The 22,342-nt window shown below is 37.0% G+C and overlaps 1 protein-coding gene across 2 annotated transcripts in view; it reads left to right on the top strand.

Moving 5' to 3' along the window:
* ANKRD31 (ankyrin repeat domain 31) overlaps positions 1–22,342 on the top strand; it is a 134,898-nt gene that overhangs the window by 10,559 nt on the left and 101,997 nt on the right. For both annotated transcript variants that reach the window (XM_070796849.1, XM_070796848.1), the window contains exons 6-10: positions 8,405–8,445; positions 12,073–12,149; positions 13,932–13,975; positions 17,938–18,558; positions 21,135–21,403. In XM_070796849.1, the coding sequence (XP_070652950.1) occupies positions 8,405–8,445; positions 12,073–12,149; positions 13,932–13,975; positions 17,938–18,558; positions 21,135–21,403 (1,052 nt within the window). The remainder of the gene's footprint in view (positions 1–8,404; positions 8,446–12,072; positions 12,150–13,931; positions 13,976–17,937; positions 18,559–21,134; positions 21,404–22,342) is intronic.

Genomic DNA, 22,342 nt, shown 5'->3' with positions numbered 1-22,342 from the left:
AAAGTCAAATGTTTTAGGCTCTTTTTCTTTTATTTATTTCTCTTTCTCATAGAAATGTGGGATTGAGACAGTTAAAATAGGCTAAAATAAGATATAATAATTAACAGTTTTCATCTCCGTTGTATGTTAGAGGTCACCTTAAATTTGTGAATAAGATACTAATCTGTGTGGTGTAATTTGAGATACAGGCCACTGAAAGACCCCCTCTATTGTCCTGTGTGTGTGTGTGTGTGTGTGCGCGCGCGTGTGTGTGTGTGAGAGAGAGAGAGAGTACATGTGTGCAGGCATACATTATATACACAAATTTTCACTTGTTTCTTTTTAATGCAGTCACCATGGGGAAAATTAAGGGATGATTCATTTAGCACCTTGCCATAAATAAGTTAACTAACCAGAGATAACTACAGAATTTAAGGAATGGAAGACAGAATACATGTATTTTAATAGCAGAAATTGACAGAAGTTTCAAAGAGTGACTGTGAGGGTTTCTTTGATATTGTATCTGCTGCTGCTGCTGCTAAGTCTCTTCAGTCTTGTCCAACTCTGTGTGACCCCATAGACAGCAGCCCACCAGGCTCCCTCGTCCCTGGGATTCTCCAGGCAAGAACACTGGAGTGGGTTGCCATGTCCTTCTCCAATGCATGAAAGTGAAAAGAGAAAGTGAAGTCGCTCAGTCGAGTCTGACTCCTGGCGACCCCATGGACTGCAGCCTACCAGGCTCCTCCGTCCATGGGATTTTCCAGGCAAGAGTATTGGAGTGGGGTGCCATTGCCTTCTCCGGATATTGTATCTAGGAAGGTGTATAACTTGTGTAACTAGTCAAAAGAGAAAAATACAACACCAAATATTTTTTTAAAAGCTGGAGATGCCTGTATTTAGTTTCTAACAGTTCGTTTAAATATAAGTTTTATAACTTCTGAATTAAGAAGAAAAAAATTTTCCCCTTTAGCTTTAGTAACTGTGAAATGGGAAATAAAAATTAAATTTTTTCTCTTTATCTCAGAAATGTTTATTATGTGAATATTGTACTTGGCTCTAGATTGTACCTCAGAATGGTAATTTTGAAAGCTTGATTACCAAACCTTTTTGGTAGTCAAATCTAATTAAAAATATAGACTCTCAGACTCATATTTGAGTAGAACCTAGGACTCTCCATTTTTCAAAAGCCTCCCAAGAAATTTCTAATGATCAGCTAGATTGAAACAATTGCCTTAGAGGCCTGACTATCTTTCAAAGATTCTTTCATCAGATTGTAAATCAGCTATCTGCTGACCATGGGCTTCTTAAGATAAGAAGGGTTAAATGAAGTATTTGGTATTTGTCCTTCTTTTTTTGCCTTCATAGAATTTCATTGGTAGTAAAATAGATACCTCCTTTAACTTTCCCCTGCTTCTCCCCCATTTTTCTTTTAACAGTAAGTTAGGCCATGTTATCAAAGTGTTAAACATCTGTAGCAAATTTTAATTAGTGTTTTTTTTAATTGATAAGATACTGCTACTTTCACAGTTTTTAATTGTATTCTTTGAAAATAAACCTTTAGAAATTTAACTATGTGAGAGATAATGATTTTATCAAATAAATAGACCAGGAAAGGCACTGGTCTCTTTAAATAACTTCCCAAAGTTAATTTAAAGAAAAAAATAATGTATTGTTTTGAAACTTGAATATGTATTGCTTCAAAATCAGATGTTGAGTAAATTCTAAAAAGTTCAGTTACTAAACAGATTTCTAAACAAAATTTTCATTAAAACTCAGATATAATACTGACATTTCAACTTCAAAACACTTTTAGAAATGATGAGATTGGGAATGACATATATACACCACTATGTATAAAATAGGTAACTAATGAGAACCTACTGTCTAGCACAGGGAATTCTACTCAGTGATCTGTGGTGACCTAAAAGGAAAGCAAATCTAAAAAAGAGGGGATATATATATACATATAAGTGATTCACTTTACTTTACACCAGAGACTAACACAGCATTAAAGTTATAGTAAACATATAGTAAAGAAACTATACTCCAATAAAGATTTTTTTTTAAAAAATGGTGGAACATTTTAAGTAAGGGCAAACTATGAAGATGATAATGAGAATCTTTGGTTTGACAAGTACCATGCTAATTTTTAAAAACATAAGAAGTGTTTTAAAATATCATTTTTGTTGGGTCTTGCAGGTGCTATAGGCAAGCAGTTCTTTATAGGTGCTATATGGCAAGCAGTTTTGTTCTTTATAGGTGATACGGCAAGCAGTTTTTAAATTTTACATAGAAATTTTTAAAATTTTGTTTAGCTTAGTAGTATATCTGGAGAGATAATTGGAGACATTACTATCAAAATTAGAAGATATAATAGTTAATTTTACATGTTGACTGGGCCATTGGGTACCCAAATAGTTAGTGAGACATTCTGGGAGTTTCTTTGAGGATGTTTTTGAATGAGATTAACATTTAAGTCAGTGGATTTGGGTAAATCAGATTGCTCTCCGTAATCAAATGGGCCAATTATGGATGAGGGTGTGCTTTATCCATCCAGTTGAAGGCCTGTATAGAAGAAAAAGACCAGCCTCCCTGAGCAAGAGAGAATTCTCCAGCAGAGAGCCTTTGGGTCTTTGGGTCTACTGTCAGCTTTCTTGGGTCTTGAGCCTGACAGCCCACATTGCAGATCTGGACTTGCCAGTTTCCATAATTACATGAGCCATTTAGGACACATCTCTTACTCTGTATATACATATCCTGTTAGTTCTGTTTCTCTGGAGAACCCTGACTAATACAGTAGGCACCATTGATCTTAGTATTAATATAATTAGCTTTTAATCATCTAATGCTAAGTCACTTCAGTCGTGTTCGACTCTGTGCGACCCCATAGACGGCAGCCCACCAGGCTCCCCCATCCCTGGGATTCTCCAGGCAAGAACACTGGAGTGGGTTGCCATTTCCTTCTCCAATGCATGAAAGTGAAAAGTGAAAGAGAAGTCGCTCAGTCGTATCCAACTCTTAGCGACCCCATGGACTGCAGCCCACCAGGCTCCTCCGTCCATGGGATTTTCCAGGCAAGAGTACTGGAGTGGGGTGCCATTGCCTTCTCTGTTTAATCATCTGGAAGATGCTTATTTGACAGGGAATAATGATTAGTCCTGTGATTATTACTGTCAGGTTGCCTCTTCCATCTTCTGCTCTCTGAAATGCTGTCTAAGAGTTCTGAATCAGGTTGAATTTCACTTTTCCTTTCCATTATGCAGTTTCCACTTTCCAGCCTTATCCATATGTAAAGGTGAAATCAGTTAAAACGAACGTTAGAGAGAACCTTTAAAGAGAAATGAACAACCACAGGCTTGTTTGACAGGCTTGTTGTGTAATGGAAGAAGGATCATTGTTGGTAAAGCCAGAGGTTACAGAGATTATGTGTATATTAATATGTACTGTAAGGGCTTTTAAAAATTGTTATTGAAGTGTAGTGATTTACAATGTTGTTAATTTCTTCTGTACAACAAAGTGATTCAGTTATACATATATACACGTATATTTTTTCTCTTTCATATTCATGGTTTATCACAGGATATTGAATATAGTTCCCTGTGCTGTATGGTAAGACTTTGTTGTTTATCTATTCTGTATATAGTAGGTTGCATCCTGCAGGGTCTTTTTAAGCCCCAGGAGAAGGTAGCATTCTCTCTTACTAGCTACCTCTCTTGAGGCATGAATAGCTGGACCAGTCAAATTCAGTGTGAGTGAGCAAAACTTAGGGAATTCCTTGACTCTACTATGCTGATTATTAATGTCTTTGGTATCTTTTTCCTGACTCTAACCCATCCTGACCTTCTTTAATTCTTAGGGTCCTAGAATTGCTGTCTCTGCCCAGAGTTGCCATTGCTTAGGATTATTTTGGAAAGAAATAGGATGAAACCAGGGCCTTGGCTCCTAACTCAGCCAGAGTAAAGACAATTCTCATTCAGTGTTTAAATTACTTTGTGTTTAAGTTGTATTTAGATACTACTCAGACGGAGGGGCCTGGTAGGCTACAGTCCATGGGGTCTCGAAGAGTCGGACACGACTGAGCGACTTCACTTTCACTTTTCACTTTCACTTTTCACTTTCATGAATTGGAGCAGGAAATGGCAACCCACTCCAGTGTTCTTGCCTGGAGAATCCCAGGGACAGAGGAGCCTGGAGGGCTGCCATCTATGGGGTCGCACAGAGTCGGACACGACTGAAGTGACTTACCAGCAGCAGCAGCAGCAGTGGAGTTTAGGGCTTCTCAGGTGGCGCTAGTGGTAAAGAACCTGCCTGTGCAGGAGATATTAGAGATGTGGGTCTGATCCCTGGGTTGCGAAGATCCCTTGGAGGAGGGCATGGCAACCCACTCCAGTATTCTTGCCTGGAGAATCCCATGGACAGGGGAGCCTGGAGGGCTATAATCCATAGGGTCGCAAAGAGTCTGATACAACTGAAGTGACTTAGCATGCACACTTAGTGCAGTTTAAAATGACCGTTTTATCATTTTATAACTCAGAAGCAATGTAAAGATGGTACTATATATCCAGATTAAACAGTCTAAAAGACAATCATGCAGGTATTTTAAAATAATAAAAAAAATCTGTATAGATAACCAAATCTCACTACCTCAGTGTGAGAGAAAGGTATTTTAAGTACACGTTATCAATAATTCATCAAGATCACTGAAGCACTGCAGGAATGTGTATTCCGTTCTGTGGAATGTGAGGATAGTTTGAGGATAGACATCTCATGCCTTATGGAGAGCCAGGGTTGATCTGGCTGACCTGGTCGGCCAGGCTCCCATTTCTCTCCCAGCAATCCATTATTCAGTTGAAGAAGATCTCAGATAGTAGAATATTGTGTTTTGGTTAAGGATTTATAAGCAGACTTGTTCCTTTTTCAAGTACTCTTAGTTAATACAAATTAAACCTTCTTTCACCTCTCACACCCTACCCCCAATAGGTTTTTTTTTTTTTAATGTCTGCACTTGAATTACCTGGAAGGGGCAGGGGGAAGATGTCACATGTATCAACAGCACAGATAGCAATTTGTACTGCTTAAGAAAGAATGCATTGAGTGTATCCTTGTATTTTGATAATCAACAAATGAACAGCTCCAGCACCCATTATATTCTGAGGCATTATCTCTTGAGGAGTATTTCTGCCTGTGGAAGAGGGAAAAAATCAGCAGTCAGGAGCAAACTTCCTTCTTACTTGCTCTCTTATCTTTTGCATTTTCCTTATGTGGGTAGGAGCAAAGGAATAATTAGCCCTCAACAGGAAAATTCACTGGTCCTCTAGTAAGATAAGTGGGTGTTATAGATGCTTGAATGAATTGCTTTGTGAAGACTCAAAAATTACCTAGTGAATATATAAATAATGTGTGTGTGTGTGTGTGTGTGCACATGTGCCTGCTCAGTCTTGTCCAACTCTTTGTGACCCCATAGACTGTAGCCCACCAGGCTCCTCTGTGCATGGGATTCTTTAGTCAAGAATACTGAAATGAGTTGCCATTTAAGGAATGGCAGGGAATCTTCCCAAACCAGGGATCAAACCTGCGTCTCCTGCATTGGTAGGTGGTTTCTTTACCAGTGAGCCACTTAGGAAGCCAAGTATATAAGTATACCCTGTTTAATTAGACCCTGGTGCTAGGAAAGATTGAAGGCAGAAGGAGAAGGGGGCCGACAGAGGATGAGATGGTTTGATGGTATCACCAACTCAATGGACATGAGTTTGAGTAAACTCTGGGATTTTGTGATGGACAAGGAAGCCTGGCGTGCTGCAGTCCACGGGGTCACAAAGAGCTGGACATGACTGAGCGACTGAAGTGAATTGTTTAATTAATCCTTGGGACTTTCTAAGTTTACTTCTTAAAATTCCTTCTTCGCTGTGTGTCTCTGAGCTTTTTGTAAAGTCTTAGGAAGTATATATGTGTGGAACCAATGTAGTAACCTTGAGCAGTGTAAAGATGCACTATCAATAAATAACAGTGAACAGTGAATTAGAGAGGGTTTCCCTGGTAGCTCAGCTGGTAAAGAATCTGCCTGCAATGCAGGAGACCCCGGTTTGATTCCTAGGTTGGGAAGATCTCCTGGAGCAGGGAAAGGCCACCTACGCCAGTATTCTGGCCTGGAGAATTCCATGGACTGTATGGTCTATGGGGTCGCAAAGAGTCGGACACGACTGAGCGACTTTCACTTTGACTAATTGGAGAACATTGAAGTTCTCACATTACTTTGTGTTTTCTTGTTATTATGACTGTCAGTGATCAAAAATAGTTTGGAAGTTCAGACTAATAGTTTTATTTTCAGAAAGCTTTATTATTGATCATAGAAACAAATGTAGAAGGCCCCCAAAGAGAGATCTTTTTCTAAAGATTTTCTTTGATTCTAATAAGATATTTAAGGTAAGGATTTCTTTTAAAGTGATGAAAGCCAGTGTGTTGTGAAATCTTAAAATGTAAGCATTTTATCAGAGCATTTTAGCTTTTTTGAAAGGGACACAACAACTTCAGCTTTTTGGGCATGACCTGAGGATTGAGTAGAATCCATTAAGCATTTAACACTGTGACACAGAGATTGTATGATTTTTGGCCCTCAGGAGAAATATAGAACTCAGAACCTGACAAGAATGTCTCATCAGAATCATTATGGATTAATGAACTAAGAAAAGGAGAAAACTAGGAATTAAAAAGAAGGAACACTCCCTTTCTCTTTACCTAAGTTCCACAAATTCTTTTGTGAAAAGAAATTAAGACAAAAACTAAACATAAGGGCCAAACCCCTAAAACTCTTAGAAGAAAATACAGGGAGAAAGTATCATGACATTCTCTTTGGCAGTGATTTCATGCACATGAAAGCATAAGCAAACAAATAAAAAATAGGTAAGCTAGACTTCATGAAAATTTAAAACCTATCTGCATCAAATGGCACTGTGAACAGAGTGAAAAAGTAACTTAAAGAAAGGGAGAACGTGTGAAAGTGAAAGTGAAGTCGCTCAGTCATGTCTGACTCTTTGCAACCCCATGGACTGTAGCCCACCAGGCTCCTCCCTCCAAGGGATTCTCCAGGCAAGACTACTGGAGTGGGTTGCCATTTCCTTCTTCAGGGGATCTTCCCGACCTAGGGATCGAACCCGGGTCTCCCGCATTCCAGGCAGATGCTTTAACCTCTGAGCCACCAGGGAAACCCAAATGGCACTGTGAACCGAGTGAAAAAGTAACTTGAAGAAAGGGAGAACATGTTGATATATGTAAATCATAAATCTGATTAGAGATTGATGCACAAAATATATGGAAACTCATAGCAGCAACTGACTACCTGACTAAAAAATGGGCAATGGACATAAATAGACATTTCAGTAAAGAAGATATAGAGAATTTCCTGGTGGTCCAGTGGTTACAACTTGGGGCTTTCATCGCTGGGCTTGGATTCTACCCTTGGTCCGGGAACTAAGGTTCCACAAGCTGTGTAGTGCAGCTTAAAAAGAGAAAGAGAGAGAGAAAGAGATGTACAAATGGCTTATAAACACATGAGAAGATATTAAATATCTTTAACCATTAGGGAAATGTACATCAAAACCATGACGAGATTCCATCTCTCATGTATTAGGATGGCTATTAGCAAAATAAAATAACAAATACTGATGAGAATGTGGAAAAATTGAAATTCTTGCCCACTGCTGGTGGGAAATGTAGAATGGTGCAGCAGCTGTGAAATATGGTATGGTCATTCCTCAAAAAATTAAACATGGAATTACCATATGACTTAAAAACTCCTCTTCTGGGTATATACCCAAAATAAGTGAAAGCAGGGACATGAAAATATGTTTGTCCACCTACACTCATAGAAGCACTGTTCACAGTAGCCAAAACATGGAAGCAACCCAAGTGTCCATTGATAGATGAGTAGATAAATAAAATGTGGTACATACGAACAATGGAATATTCAGCCTGAGAAAGGAACAAAATACTGATAGTTGCTGATACATAGATAAACCTTGAGTACTAATAATATTACTTATTATGAGCCAGTCACAAGAGGACAAGTATTACATGATTCCTTTCATATGAGGCACTTAGTCACATTCATAGAGACAGAAAGTAGAAGCATGGATGCCAGGGATTGGGAGAAGGGTAAATGGAAAATTATTTAGATATGGAGTTTCAGTTAGGGAAGATCAAAAAGTTCTTGAAATGGAGGTGATGATTATGCATCAGTGGGGCTGTACATAATGTCAAAGGACTGTACCTTTTTAAATGGTCAAAATGGTAAATCTTATGTATATTTTGCCACAATAAAAAAGAATCTAACAAATAATGACATAAGAATTATATTAAATGTTAAGTTTTTTAGTTGTTGCATTAGCTTCGCATTCCTCAGTTGAAAATAAACGTTTTTTCTTTCTAGCAACCTCAGGATGAAATGGAACAAAATGGAGCTTTGTTACAGTAAGTATAATGATTTTTGGATTATTGTAGATTTTTAAAAATCATTTTAAAATAAGTCTTTTTCTTAAGAATTTTAGGGTTATTGTATGTTCTTGAGTAATTGTCCCTGTAGCAGCATAAATATGTTATTTTACGAACATTCTAGGTAAGTTTTATTTCATGAGCAAAATTGAATAGGGTTGATTCTCTCTGACTTAAGATTATTTAAAAAGCAGATTTGTAGCATAGCATGAAGGAAGAATTTGTAGAGCTTATTGAAATTAGACTTCATAGAACTGTTATATTTAAAGAGACCTTGTCCTTTAAATTTTTTTGAAAAAACCAAGCATGGCCTGTGGACCCCCGGGAGTCCCTGAGGCTTTCCAGAGGGTCTGTGAGGTCAAAACTATTTTCATAATAATGCCAACACATTATTTGCTTATGTCATGGTATTGACATTTGCACTTATAGTGCTAAAGCAAATGGTGGATAAAATGATGGAGCCTTAGTAGGAATCAGGGCAGGGGCACCAAATAGTACTAATAGTCCTGTTTTTCCCGGCCGTGTACTTACAGTTTAAAAAAAAAAAAAAGGTCAGTTTTACTTAGTGCATTTGATGAAGCAGAAAAGTTGTTAGTTTTATTAAATTTCTACCTTGAATATATATCTTTTTATACTTCTGTTTAAAGTGTGATAGTTAAGAGCACTTGATTGAGTTACAAGATTTGTAAAAAAAAAACCAAAAAACATGGTTTACTTTTTTTAACTTGAAAGAATGACAAACTGGTTATTTATGCAAGTAAATGGCAGATATTTTCTTGAACTTTCTGGGAAGATTGGTGGAAATATTTATGAAGGTGACCTTTTTGAAATTTTTGTAATAAAATGTATCAATATAGGGAAGATCTGCATAACTTAACACATGAGTATTTTCTTAAAGACCAATGCATGGTATCACAACAGCATCCACAGACAAGTGAAAGATCCGGTCAAAGGGCAAGACAGACCAATACAAAAGTTGACTGGTTTTGTTTCAGTTTTCACATTTCCAGTAACCTTTAAGGAGATGATTGCTTCTGGAGTCTTGGTATGTCATCTAAAAAGAATACGCACAATTATCCAAAAAGGCTACTAAAGTGCTAACTCCATGTCTGTGTGAGGCCAGACTTTTGTAATATACTTCAAATAAAAAAATACATGGCAAAAGATTGAATGTGTTGTAGCAGTTCAGATGGCAGCTGTCTTCCATTAAGCTGAATATTAAAGAGATTTTTAAAAATGTGAAACTTTCACACTATTTTTCATTTTGGAAAATACAATAATTTTAATAAAATATATTAATTTATTAGATTATTAGTTATTTTTAAGTTAACGATTAACATTTTTTTCTCCATCTTAGTTTTTAACATGTAAATACAAGTAAATATAAGCCACATAAATAAAAACTCCTTGAGTTCATCACTAATTTTTAAGATTATAAAGGCGTCCAAGGGCCGAAAGTTTGAGAATTACCCTTTTACTGAATATATCAGCAATATAAGTTCATCTTCAGAATTGGAAAAAGAAAAGACTAATACAACATTTATAATCTCACTGCCTGGAGAGAACCATTGTTAACATTTTGGAACATTTTATTTCAGGCTTTCTGTATATTTTTGTTTTGTTTGTATTTTCAACCAAGTTGAGATTCGTCTGCGGATAGTTTTGTTTCCTGTTTGTTTTTTTTTCTTTCTTTCTTTGGCCTCACCATGTAGCTTGCGGAGTCTCAGTTCTCAGACCAGATACCGAGCCCCTGCCCCCTGTAGTGGAAGCCTGGATTCCTGACCACTGGGCAACCAGGGAATTCCTCTTGTTTTTAAATTTTTAAGTAGTAGTTTACCATAATTACTATTTCACATCTTTAATATTTTTTAAAAAATGCATTAATGACCTCATTTTTTCATTGTATAACTTATTATACTATAATTCATATAATCATTTTTCTCTTATTGGATGTGTATGTTGTTTGCTGCTGCTGCTGCTAAGTCGCTTCAGTCGTGTCCGACGCTGTGCGACCTCATGGACTGCAGCCTACCAGGTTCCCCCGTCCATGGGATTTTCCAGGCAAGAGTACTGGAGTGGGTTGCCATTGCCTTCTCCTGTAACTGCATAGTGATACACCAATTCAACTTACTGCTATGGGGGAAAAACACCATTTAATGAGACATGAAGACAAAGCACAAACCCGACTAAGGGGACACACGCTGTGGACCACAGCACTGCTATGACCAGAGCAAGTGGGGGGACGGGGGAGGGGAAGATGGATGGGTAAACTGCAGCCTCGGGGGCTGGGGGGGGTGTCTGGATTGTCTACGACTAAGCAGACTACAGGATGAGACAGGAAATCAAAACCAATGATGAAAGCAGACACACTGTCAGAGAACTCCAACAGCAAGGAAAACATACAGAACTGTTCTTTTACAAATATTCAGAAAGAAATCAAGCATGAAACCACAGAGAAATCGTCAGAGAATTTTAAATATCATCTAATTAGCCAATGATGCAATAAAAACAGTGTGTCAAAAGGCCACAGAGTGGACTATTTACCATTGTTACACTAGTCACTGTTGTTTGCAGTCTTATCTAAATAACTATGCCTAATATAAATAAGTTTTTTAATAACTTAGGTGAAAGTTTGCTCTAATTTCAAAATTCTCTTTTATAATTAAGGGAAAAAAAATCCTGTTGCTGATTCAGACTATGATTTTGTTTTATTTTAGATCAGCTTGTACTCATAATCATATTTTAGGAAAAAAATTGGCATTTTTTCTGTTTGCCTCATGGAAATTATTCTGTATGAGCAGTTTCATTTTCAAGATAGCTTATATTGATTGCTTCTATTTTTTAGGCAGGAGAGAATGTTCAATTTATTATTCTTGCTTAGGATTCAAGTAGCTATGCCTGGTGCATGAAAACTTAAAACAACTGGAACGAGCAGGGTTGTTTTTTTTTTTTTTTTAAGGAAGATATCTTGATTGCATTTGTATAGTAAATTAGATTGAGAAAAAAATAGTTTACTGATTGCTTTTCTTCAATCAGCTTTTAATTATCCCAGGGTAGGTGATCAAAATTGTAGATTAAGCATGACCTTTATTTTGCTTGTAATCTCTTCCCTTCAGCATTTCCTACTCTTTTCCCCTTGCTGTGAAATACTACTAAGGTGAATAATGTCTGAGAATTTTCTCATTACTGACTTTCACTTACATCTTAAACTATAATGACAAACTTTAAGTGTATTTGAGGATTTAAATAGCCATGCTACATGAATTAGGACAAATTTTTCTCTCTCACCCCACCCCTGTATTTGGTAGACAGTTATCTCCAAAGTTACTTTCAGGTCTAAGTGTACTTTAGCTTGTTTACACTCCTGAAGTTCATTCCTTAATATTCTGGCTCTCTCCAGTTTTGAAGCCATTTGAAATTTACATGTTAATAAATTGGTAGTAATTGTAAAAGTAACTAGAATGATGGAGCAAAGACAAAGCCTATTTGAAATTCCTTTAAATTAAAAAGAAATTTAAATTTATCTGAATGAGAAATAGTAGTTTTTTTCTACTTAAAATTTTGTATTTATTTATTAATTGATTGACTTTTTTTTTTTTTCCTGAGGTTTAGAAAAAGTCATCCAGTGTTCACAGTATCATTTCCCCAGGCTGAACTTTCACTGAACCACCGAAGTAGTCTAGGTATGCTTTTATGGGTAGAGTCATATAAAATGAAGTTGTCTTTGCCTAAAAATAGAAGCCTTAGTTAGGTATGGATTTATTTACAAATAGGCTGGTCTATTGTAATTGCTGCCATACACTTTTACATATGAAATCAGTGTTGCTGTTGACCTTGGATCCTGCTGCTTGAAGCTGCTCATGTGAGAAGCAGCTCAGGTGCAGTCAATACTTGCTCCTCCATATGTCTGCTCTTTTACTTGCAACTCAGGGGCTCAAATTTAAAAACAGTGTTTGTTTTCTCTGTTCATAGCAGACCATTGGCTTGATTTCAGCTGTATTAGAGGATGGCTGTCTTTCTCTTTGAAGTGTCTCCTAAGTATGTTGTATGACAGTGTAGAAAATATTCTTAGTGGTCATTAAAACCTTGTATTATAAGAAAAGGTACAAGGACATGATAGTTGAAATTGAAAAGTTAAGCTTTAAAAGTTCTGCCCTCTCCTGTTTTGTTGCCACTATAACAATAGAATTACCACTTAAGCCCAGCACCAACTCTCAACTAGGTATTCCTAGTGCCTGGAGTTTGGTCTGTAATATTATTTATTCATTATTTTAACAAATATGTATTGAGCCTGCTGAGTGACAGGCGTATGGATGCTATGGGTGTACAAATGCCAAGTAAACCAGGGATCCTAAAAGGATAGCTGATCTGGAGCTTGAAGATAGGATGGATCTGAACCGTCTTACCATTGGTGGAAAACAAAAATGTTTTCAAGGGTGTCTGGGGGCAATGCTAAAGGATAAAGATCAGTTGTGCTCCCACTGTCCAACCTGTGGCAAATTAGTTGAGGAAAAAAACGAACAATGCTTTTGGTTTATAGAAATAAGTTTGTGAAAAAAACCATGAGTTCATGTACTCAAAAAATGTTAGCAATGTAGTCTCTCTCTCTATACATATATATAAACTATAGCAAAATGTGTAAAAAATTTTTATGACTTTAAGAAGTAAAGATTTTTAATACATGTACATTTAGAACATTTCCTGATTCCTTTTGGCCCTTACATGAATGTTCCTTTTATGCTTAACCACATTCATTCATTTAAATTCTATTACATATAATGGAGAAGATGATGACACTGAGAAAGCAGATACAATTTTTCCTCATATAGTTGCAGATACTTAGAAGGACTCAGCCAGAGTAGAGAGGTTTTTGTTTTTTTGTTGTTTTTATAATTTTACGTATTTCTGTTTCTGGCTGCCCTAGGTCTTTGGTGCTGTACGTGGGCTTTTTGTGGTTGCTTGGGGGCTATCTGTTGTGGTACTTGGGCTTCTCATTGCAGTGGCTTCTCTTTTATTGAGGAACGTGTTCTCCAGGGCTTGCAGGCTTCAGTAGCTGTGGCATACGGGCTCAGTAGTTGTGGCACAGGGGCTTAGTTGCTCCACTGCACATGGGCTCTTCCCGAACCAGGGATCAAACCCGTCTCTCCTGCTTGGGCAGGCAGAGTCTTTATCACTGAGCCACCAGGGAAGCCTGAGGGGTCCGTTTTTAATTCGACTAATCCCAAATAATTATCATTTTACCTTGCTTCATGTGAAATATTTCTTAAGGAATGGAAGAATTTCACAACTTTATTGCTAACATGATACTTTTAATAAATTTGTATAACATTTATAAAGTGTTTGATATATCTCATGCATGTCTGAGGAAATCATTTCAAGTTATGTGATTAAGAAATGCTGAGTAAGACAATATGTTTTATTGTTTTAATAAAACTGGAATGAAAACATATAATTTTATCTTCTAGGACCTGAGGCTGAAAATCCTGAAGTGTTAACACACCCAGAAAAGGTTTGTCTGTATAATGGAAATTAGCTATTCAGATCTTGGGTTTAGATTTTTTAAAATTATATTAATAAGTATCAAGCCCATTTAAGTTTTCCCCTAAGCAGAAATGTGACTAGACCATTTCAATAGAATTGTGTAACAACCCATTTCAGTGTTGTTGTTGTTTTTTAAGGGGAATCATTTTCCAATATTTTTCATGAAAACTCATATAAATCTTTCTTTGGAATAAAGCAGTGTTTTACCGTTCACAAGGTTTTTTGTGAATTGCAAAAGTTTTTATCCCCTACATTCCCCCATTCAATCTGGGCTGCCTCAGACAGAAAGCATGAGGACACTTTTCTTACATCTGTAGTGGAAACCCATTGCAGTATTTATTCTGGTCTCCAATGAAATAGAATTTTATTGATCTGTGCTTCTTTTCTGTCAGTCTTATTCATTATCTAGAGGAGGAGAATATAATATCAGATTAATTGCTGAGGTAATATAGCAAAAATGCGTTCTGTTGCCTTGTTTATTACCTGGAAAACAATGTGTCTATAAACCCATTTCAGTGTTTTTTTTTAAAAGGGGAATAATTTTCCAATACTTTCCTTATAAACTCTTATAAATCCTTCTTTGGAATAACGCAGGCTTTTACTGTTCACAAGGCTTTTTGTGAATTGGAAATACTTTTTCCCCCTGTCTTCCCCCATTCAATCTGGGCTGCCAAAGACAGACAGAAAGCATGAGGACACTTTTCTTACATCTATTACCCTCTTTCTTTTGATATTTCCTATTGGATAGTGCTTTCTCATCTTCCAGTTGCTACTTGATAAACATGTCCTGAGTGCTTGTTTTCGCTTTGCTTTCTGCTTGGTGCTATGGGAAATCAGAGGACGATAAGACTGGCTCCGTGCATAACAGACTCCAACAGTCAAGGACCTCCCAAGGCCAACCCTGTCATAGCTGTACCTTACTTCATCTCAGATATACCTTAGCATTCCCACCTCTATGCCTTTGTTCAAGTCAGGAGCCAGAAAGCAAGAGAAAGCATAACATTTGGAACTATATAGGTTGCATTCTAAGGGAAGTATGTCATTTACATGTGTGATATATGGAAAATGATATGTCATAGACTTACAATGAGGGCTGTGAGCAATGATAGCTCATGGTGTTTGGTACTAGTTGGTGCTTAAGAAATGTGTGTTTTTCTCTTTTATTCCTTCACAAATCATTAATTTCTGGCTTAAGTACCATCTCGTTGGATCTGTTTCAGATAACTTTAGTGATCTTGACCAAAGTAACTGCTCCCTCTCTATCTAGCATTCATTATTTACTATGTCAGTATTTACCTATCACTTGCCTCCTATGACATTAATATATTTGAGAGAAAGGATTTTTTGAGCAAAGAAGTTTAGAGAGCACTGTATGCCAGAGTCTCCTCAGAGATTGATAACACACGTTCTGAAAAGTCCTGAGGTAAAGAAACCTATTTAACCAATTTTAGGCTATGTTGAAAACTCTTTACTGCCTCCTCTTTTTCTGCTCCAGAAAACTTATTCTTGTAACACTAGGGCTATGGTTTACGCTATTAATTTGAGTTAGTGCAGTGTTTTTGATGTTGTCTACAGTTTATTTAATGTCATGTGTTAGTTAATGCTTTCAGTTTTAATTTAGGAGTTAAGTTCCTTTAGGGCAGAGTTCAATTCAATATATATGTAAGTTTTATTTGATTGAGGACCTTGAGTTTAGTAGATATAAGGATTTCAGATAGGAAGGAAAGCTTGACCATGTTTAAAGAATGGGTAGGGTCCAGTTCTTCAGTTCCTTCTAAATTTCTTTTATCTTTTGGAGCAACTTATAGGTTGTGTTGCTAACAAGTAAATATATCTTCTTAAGCTCTGCATGCTATGTACAGAGAATATAAATGGTAGCAGGTGGAAAAGGAGGAGAGGGAGAATAAAATGTTCTTCACTTCTCTTATTCAAATCAGAATATTAGAGGGCTTACAAATTACAGTGCAGTGGTGTGTCAGTGAAGGTGGACTTGATTTTTAGAAACAGGCAAAAGTCACTGAAACCCATTCTGTTATTTAAGGTTATGCAAATTAACAATCTGAAATGTTGAAAAATAGCTTAGTGCCTTTAAGCTATTGAAACTGATTTTCTTGAATGGCTTATAAATGATTTTAAAAGCACTTTCAAAAGAAGAAGTCTAATAATATTTGATCACTGGAAATATTTTGAGAGCTTGGGGCTGGTGCACTGGGACGACCCAGAGGGAGGGTATGGGGAGGGAGGAGGGAAGAGGTTTCAGGATGGGGAACACAGGTATACCTGTGGCGGATTCATTTCAATATTTGGCAAAACTAATACAATATTGTAAAGTTTAAAAATAAAATTAAAAAAAAAAAAGAACAAAAAAAATAGTTTTGTAGTTTTGTGCTTTTTGTTTAAAATAACCACAGGTCAGAACCATTGATTTATAGCAGAGCTGATAATATTTACATAGATCTGTGTTTTCATTTCTCCTTTTATCCCCACTGACCTCCTGTCCTTTGGCCTTTTTACTTCACATTTACATATTCATACAGAGGTGGGGAACAAAAAGAAGGTGAAACTACACCAATTTTGTTCCTGGTTAATGGTTTTAATAAAATTCAATAGGGATTTTTAGCAAGGGAGAATTTTCCAACCATTAAGTGCAGTGAAGTTTTTAGGTTATCTGTTAGTTTAACTATCCATGTTATGTTATCTCTGCCTCTTTCCTTAGCCCGGATAATTTAAACTTAAATGAATAGATAATTTGTCATCTGTAATTATGGTCCAGCCAGTTTTACCTTTGATTCACTATTAAATGTTTAACCATGGGTTCACTGTCATTAGTAATTTGGTATCAGTTCAGTTTAGTTCAGTTCAGTCGCTCAGTTGTGTCCGAGTCTGCAACCCCACGAATGGCAGCATGCCAGGCTTCCCTGTCCATCACCAACTCCTGGAGTTCACGCAAACTCAAGTTCATCGAGTCAGTGATGCCATCCAACCATCTCATCCTCTGTCGTCCCCTTCTCCTCCTGCCCCCAAATCCCCCCAGCATCAGGGTCTTTTCCAGTGAGTCAACTCTTCGCATGGGATGGCCAAAGTATTGGAGTTTCAGCTTCAGCATCAGTCCTTCTAATGAACACCCAGGACTGATCTCCTTTAGAATGGACTGGTTGGATCTCCTTGTAGTCCAAGGGACTCTCAAGAGTCTTCTCCAACACCACAGTTCAAAACCATCAATTCTTCAGAACTCAGCTTTCTTCACAGTCCAATTCTCACATCCATACATGACCACTGGAAAAACCGTAGCCTTGTCTAGACGGACCTTTGTTGGCAAAGTAATATCTCTGCTTTTCAATATACTATCTAGGTTGGTCATAACTTTCCTTCTAAGGAGTAAGCTTTAATTTCATGGCTGCAGTGACCATCTGTATTGATTTTGGAGCACAAAAAAATAAAGTCTGATACTGTTTCCACTGTTTCCCCATCTATTTCCCATGAAGTGATGGGACCGGATGCCATGATCTTCGTTTTCTGAATGTTGAGCTTTAAGCCAACTTTTTCACTCTCCTCTTTCACTTTCATCAAGAGGCTTTTGAGTTCCTCTTCACTTTCTGCCATAAGGGTGGTGTCATCTGCATATTTGAGGTTATTGATATTTCTCTCGGCAATCTTGATTCCAGCTTGTGCTTCTTCCAGCCCAGCGTTTCTCATGATGTTCTCTGCATATAAGTTAAATAAACAGGGTGATAATATACAGCCTTGATGTACTCCTTTTCCTATTTGGAGGAAGTAATAAAGAATATTTATATTTATGGAAAGGAGGAAAGTTGATAAAGCTTTTTAGTGGAATTTAGCAACATGGTGAACTAGAAAACTATAACATTTTCATTTTAAACACTTTTTGGTATATGTACTAATAATGTAACTTCTATTTGGAATATATAGGAACTTAGTAGAAACAGAGACTCTCCTGAAATAAGCCTTCTCTCAAATACTTCTATTAAAGAATCTGATACATTTGTTGTAAAGGAGAAGTCATTATTAGAGCCAGAGAAGGAGCCTAGTGAGGAAGGTGCATTAACCATGACTTCGGAAGAAAACAAAGATGAAGAAAGCTCTCTTGAAACTTTTGTATCTGCCTTAGAAAGGGTACTCACATCACCAGAAATCAGCCAGGAGGAAAGACTGTTTAGAAAAATGAATGATTTTGAACCTAGAGAGCTGGCGAACCCATTGAGCAACTCTTCGAGCTCCATATCTATACCTTTGACATGTCACAGAGATTTTCTAGAAGACCCAAAGGATGATGCATTGCCAGTGGAGGTATCAACAGCCTTAAACACATTGTCAGATGCCAAGGTGGAACCCATCTGTCACAGGAAAGAGGGAGGCATCAGTCTCGGTGCTGGAAATGAATGTTCAGGAGTGGAGCCCGGTATGTCTCAGACTGATGAAGACTGTACACAGATAACAGAGGTGGATTTTGAGACTCTTTGTTCTACTCCACCATTTGAACAAGATTCCAAGTTAGCTGAGCTTCAGGACAAGCATCTTCCAGTGCAGCAAGTAAGTGTTAAGTATAAACCGACAATTTTACCTTTTATAGTGACCTTTAACGAGTCTTCATTGCCCATACACTTTATTTTAAATTCAAACCTACCTAAACAGCAACTTTTTGACTTTGAAGCATATAGTGATCTTTTGAAAAGTTCCCAGGATAGAGTTTTCAAGGAATTGAAAGTTAAAATAGTCAAGTTTATCCTCTGAAAACCTGAGAAGATATATCTTTATCACATTGCTTATATAGTTGAAAGAAAAAATTCTTTCTCAGACTTTTTCCCTGTTAGCTCAGAAAATCACTGTGTCTACCTGAGTGCAAAGTAGAGGTAAGATACCCCATGTTAATTTCTACTTGGACATAAATGCAGTTGCTCTTCCAGGAGAGGGAAATATAGTTGGTCTGCCTGGCTTCAGTACGGCTTTGCTTTTCGTGGCTGAGGATACTGTCCGGTGACACAGTTTGGTTTAGAGTTCCTGGACTTGTGTGCTGGGAGACCCTCCAGTACCTATCACTTAACCAACTTACCAACTTTTCATGTTGGCAACTTTTTCTTGGTTACAATAGTAATACATCCTCATTATATATAAAAATAATCAAACATTACAGTAAGAGGAAGTATCTGACAATTCCACTTACCAGAGATAATTGTTAACCATTTACTGTATGTCTCCATTTTTGCTATGTACAGTCTCTGTAAGTAAATGGGATTATATTATACATAATGCTTTGTAACTTATTTTTAAATTTTAATGATACATCTTGGTTATCTTTCTACGTCCATGAATGTAGCACTACTTGTCGTTGTTGTTTAGTCACTAAGTCGTGTCTGACTCTTTGTGACCCCATGGACTGTAGCCCGCCAGGCTCCTCTGTCCAAGGGGGGTTTTCCAAGCAAGAATACTGGAGTGGGTTGCCATTTCCTTCTCCAGGTAGCACTACTTAAGTCTTATTATTTGTTGAGTGCTATTCCACTGTGTGGGCATATATATATTGTGTGTATAAAATAATACATATAATTTATTTAACCAATTCACTAGGTCATTTGGATTTTTTTCTTTTTTCCTCTGGCTCTTACCAAAATGCTCTTTTGAACATTTCTTGAAAGGTTTAAATAACATGATACTGCTACTGCTACTGCTAAGTTGCTTCAGTCGTGTCTGACTCTGTGCGACCCCATAGACGGCAGCCCACCAGGCTCCCCCGTCCCTGGGATTCTCCAGGCAAGAACACTGGAGTGGGTTGCCATTTCCTCCTCCAATGCATGAAAGTGAAAAGTGAAAGTGAAGTTGCTCAGTCTTGTCCGACTCTAGCGACCCCATGGACTGCAGCCTACCAGGCTCCTCTGTCCGTGGGATTTTCTAGGCAAGAGTACTGGAGTGGTGTGCCATTGCCTTCTCCGAACATGATACTAAGCTCATGTTATTCACATAACATACATACCTAGAATAATACTGCATGCAATTCTGATAAAAAAATTTCAATATAGACATTTTTTAATGATATTTTTAAAAATCCAGAAAAAGAGAAACTAATCATGGGGATAGGACATGAGGATTAAATTAAACATTCCAATATTCTCATCTAAAAAGAGGTGGTATTAGTAAAGTGTAGGAAATTATGACTGGTATTGACAGAGTAAGCTTTGACTTAGGCAGGCTTAAAAAAAAGTCTACATAAAAGTAGAAAGGAGATTGATTTAGAACAGATCAAATTAAATACTCTTTTACTTAGCTGTAATGAAAATATGAAATTTGTTACCTTGTGAAGCTTCAGATGCTGAATATATAAATAAGCTCAAGAAAGGTTTATATGATATGTGTAAAAACATGTATCCTCGTGAAAGTTAAATCCATAATGGATTATTAAGGGGATATTTGAGCCATTCATGATATACTGGCTAACCTTTTAAATCAGTGTAATGGAAGTTATATACTAATACTATCTTGTCCCACAAATACCACTTACTGTTGCTGTCAAATAGCAAAATTCTAGACTGAATAGAACATTGATCTGGCCTGGCATGATATTTCTGTATTTATGTGCCAGTCATCATTTTGTACTACTCATTTCCTATAAAATGAAAGCACCCAGAGTGACCTTAGGTTTGACCTTGAGCTTTTTTTTTTTTTTTGGAGATTTTTATTTTTTTGATGTGGATCATTTTTTAAAAGTCTTTATTGAATTTGCTACAATATTGTTTCTGTTTTATGTTTTGTTTTTTTTGACCTTAAGACATGTGAAATCTTAGCTCCCTGACCAGGGATCAAATACACACCCCCTGAACTGGAAGGCAGTTTTAACTGCTGGACTGCCAGGGAATTCCCTACCTTTGAGTTTTAAGGATGAATATTACTTATGTAATACAAGTAGTATATTTTTGTATTAAGCTTTTAAATCCATATTGTCATTTATTATATTAATATGAAATTTTCATTCTGTTCACATATGTCATGGATTTTTATGTTTTCATCTTATGAGGCATTTTTGTGTAATCAAAGGACAAGATAAAACTTAATTTCCTCTAATTTTATTTTTTTGAATTGTTGTAATCATTTGTATATGTATTTACATCTTATTACAGAGTCTAGAAGACCCAAATCCATTTGAATTGCAAATGTTGGTTCATCAAAATGTCACCTCTTGTGATCCAATAAATAATAAGAGAAACTCATATCTGGAAAATAACTCTGACCAGGACCCTCCACATGTGTTAAGAAGATCGTCCAGACTAAAAGTAGTCAGAGAGGTAAAGCCCACAGATGACATGTATAAGATGCCAGAGAAAATTTTACCCAAAATACTTGGCCGTGAGGATCAAACAAATAATAGCTCTTCAACTGAGAATTTCAGGTATGCTATAGACTTATGCTTGGGACATTAGAGTAAGTTTACAGTTCAGTTCAGTTCAGTCGCTCAGTCATGTCTGACTCTTTGTGACCCCACGGACTGCAGCATGCCAGGCCTCCCTGTCCATCACCAACTCCCGGAGTTTACTCAAATTCATGTCTATTGAGTCGGTGATGCCGTCCAACCATCTCATCCTCTGTCGTCCCCTTCTTCTCTTGCCTTCAGTCTTTCCCAGCATCAGGGTCTTTTCCACTGAGTCAGTTCTTCGTATCAGGTGGCCAAAGAATTGGAGTTTCAGCTTCAACATCAGTCCTTCCAATGAATACCCAGGACTGATCTCCTTTAGGATGGACTGGTTGGATGTCCTTGCAGTTCAAGAGACTCTCAAGAGTCTTCTCCAACACCACAGTTTAAAAGCATCAATTCTTAGGTGCTCAGCTTTCTTTATAGTCCAACTCTCACATCCATACATGACTACTGGTAAAACCATAGCTAGTTTTGACTAGACGGACCTTTGTTGGCAAAGTAATGTCTCTGCTTTTTCACAGTTATGTTTAAGTAAAGAACTTTATTTTTCAGTGTTGTTACATTTATTTTTCAATTAAAAAAAACCCCAGAAAACACCTTTACTTTCTTTTTTTAAGATAAAGTAATGGGAAATTGTATTTTAGCTTAATGCTAATTTTCTTTCTTTGTTTAAAATCCATCACCACACATAGTTACAAATTCTTTTTTTGGGGGGGTTGAGAACTTTTAAGGTTTGCTCTCTGAGCAACTTTTCAAACATGTAATATGGTATTATTCACTATAGCCACCATGCTATACATTATTACCTTTTGACCACCTTTAGTCATTTCACTTAACCCACCCTGTCTCTAACCTACAGAACCAGTCTATTCTCTGTATCTATTAGTTTGTTTGTCTTTTTAGATTTCACATATA

The sequence above is a fragment of the Bos indicus genome, chromosome 10 (assembly GCF_029378745.1).
Source record: "Bos indicus isolate NIAB-ARS_2022 breed Sahiwal x Tharparkar chromosome 10, NIAB-ARS_B.indTharparkar_mat_pri_1.0, whole genome shotgun sequence".
Lineage (NCBI taxonomy): Eukaryota > Metazoa > Chordata > Mammalia > Artiodactyla > Bovidae > Bos > Bos indicus.
Note: the sequence above shows the minus strand (reverse complement) of the source record. Positions and strands in the feature narration are given on the sequence as shown.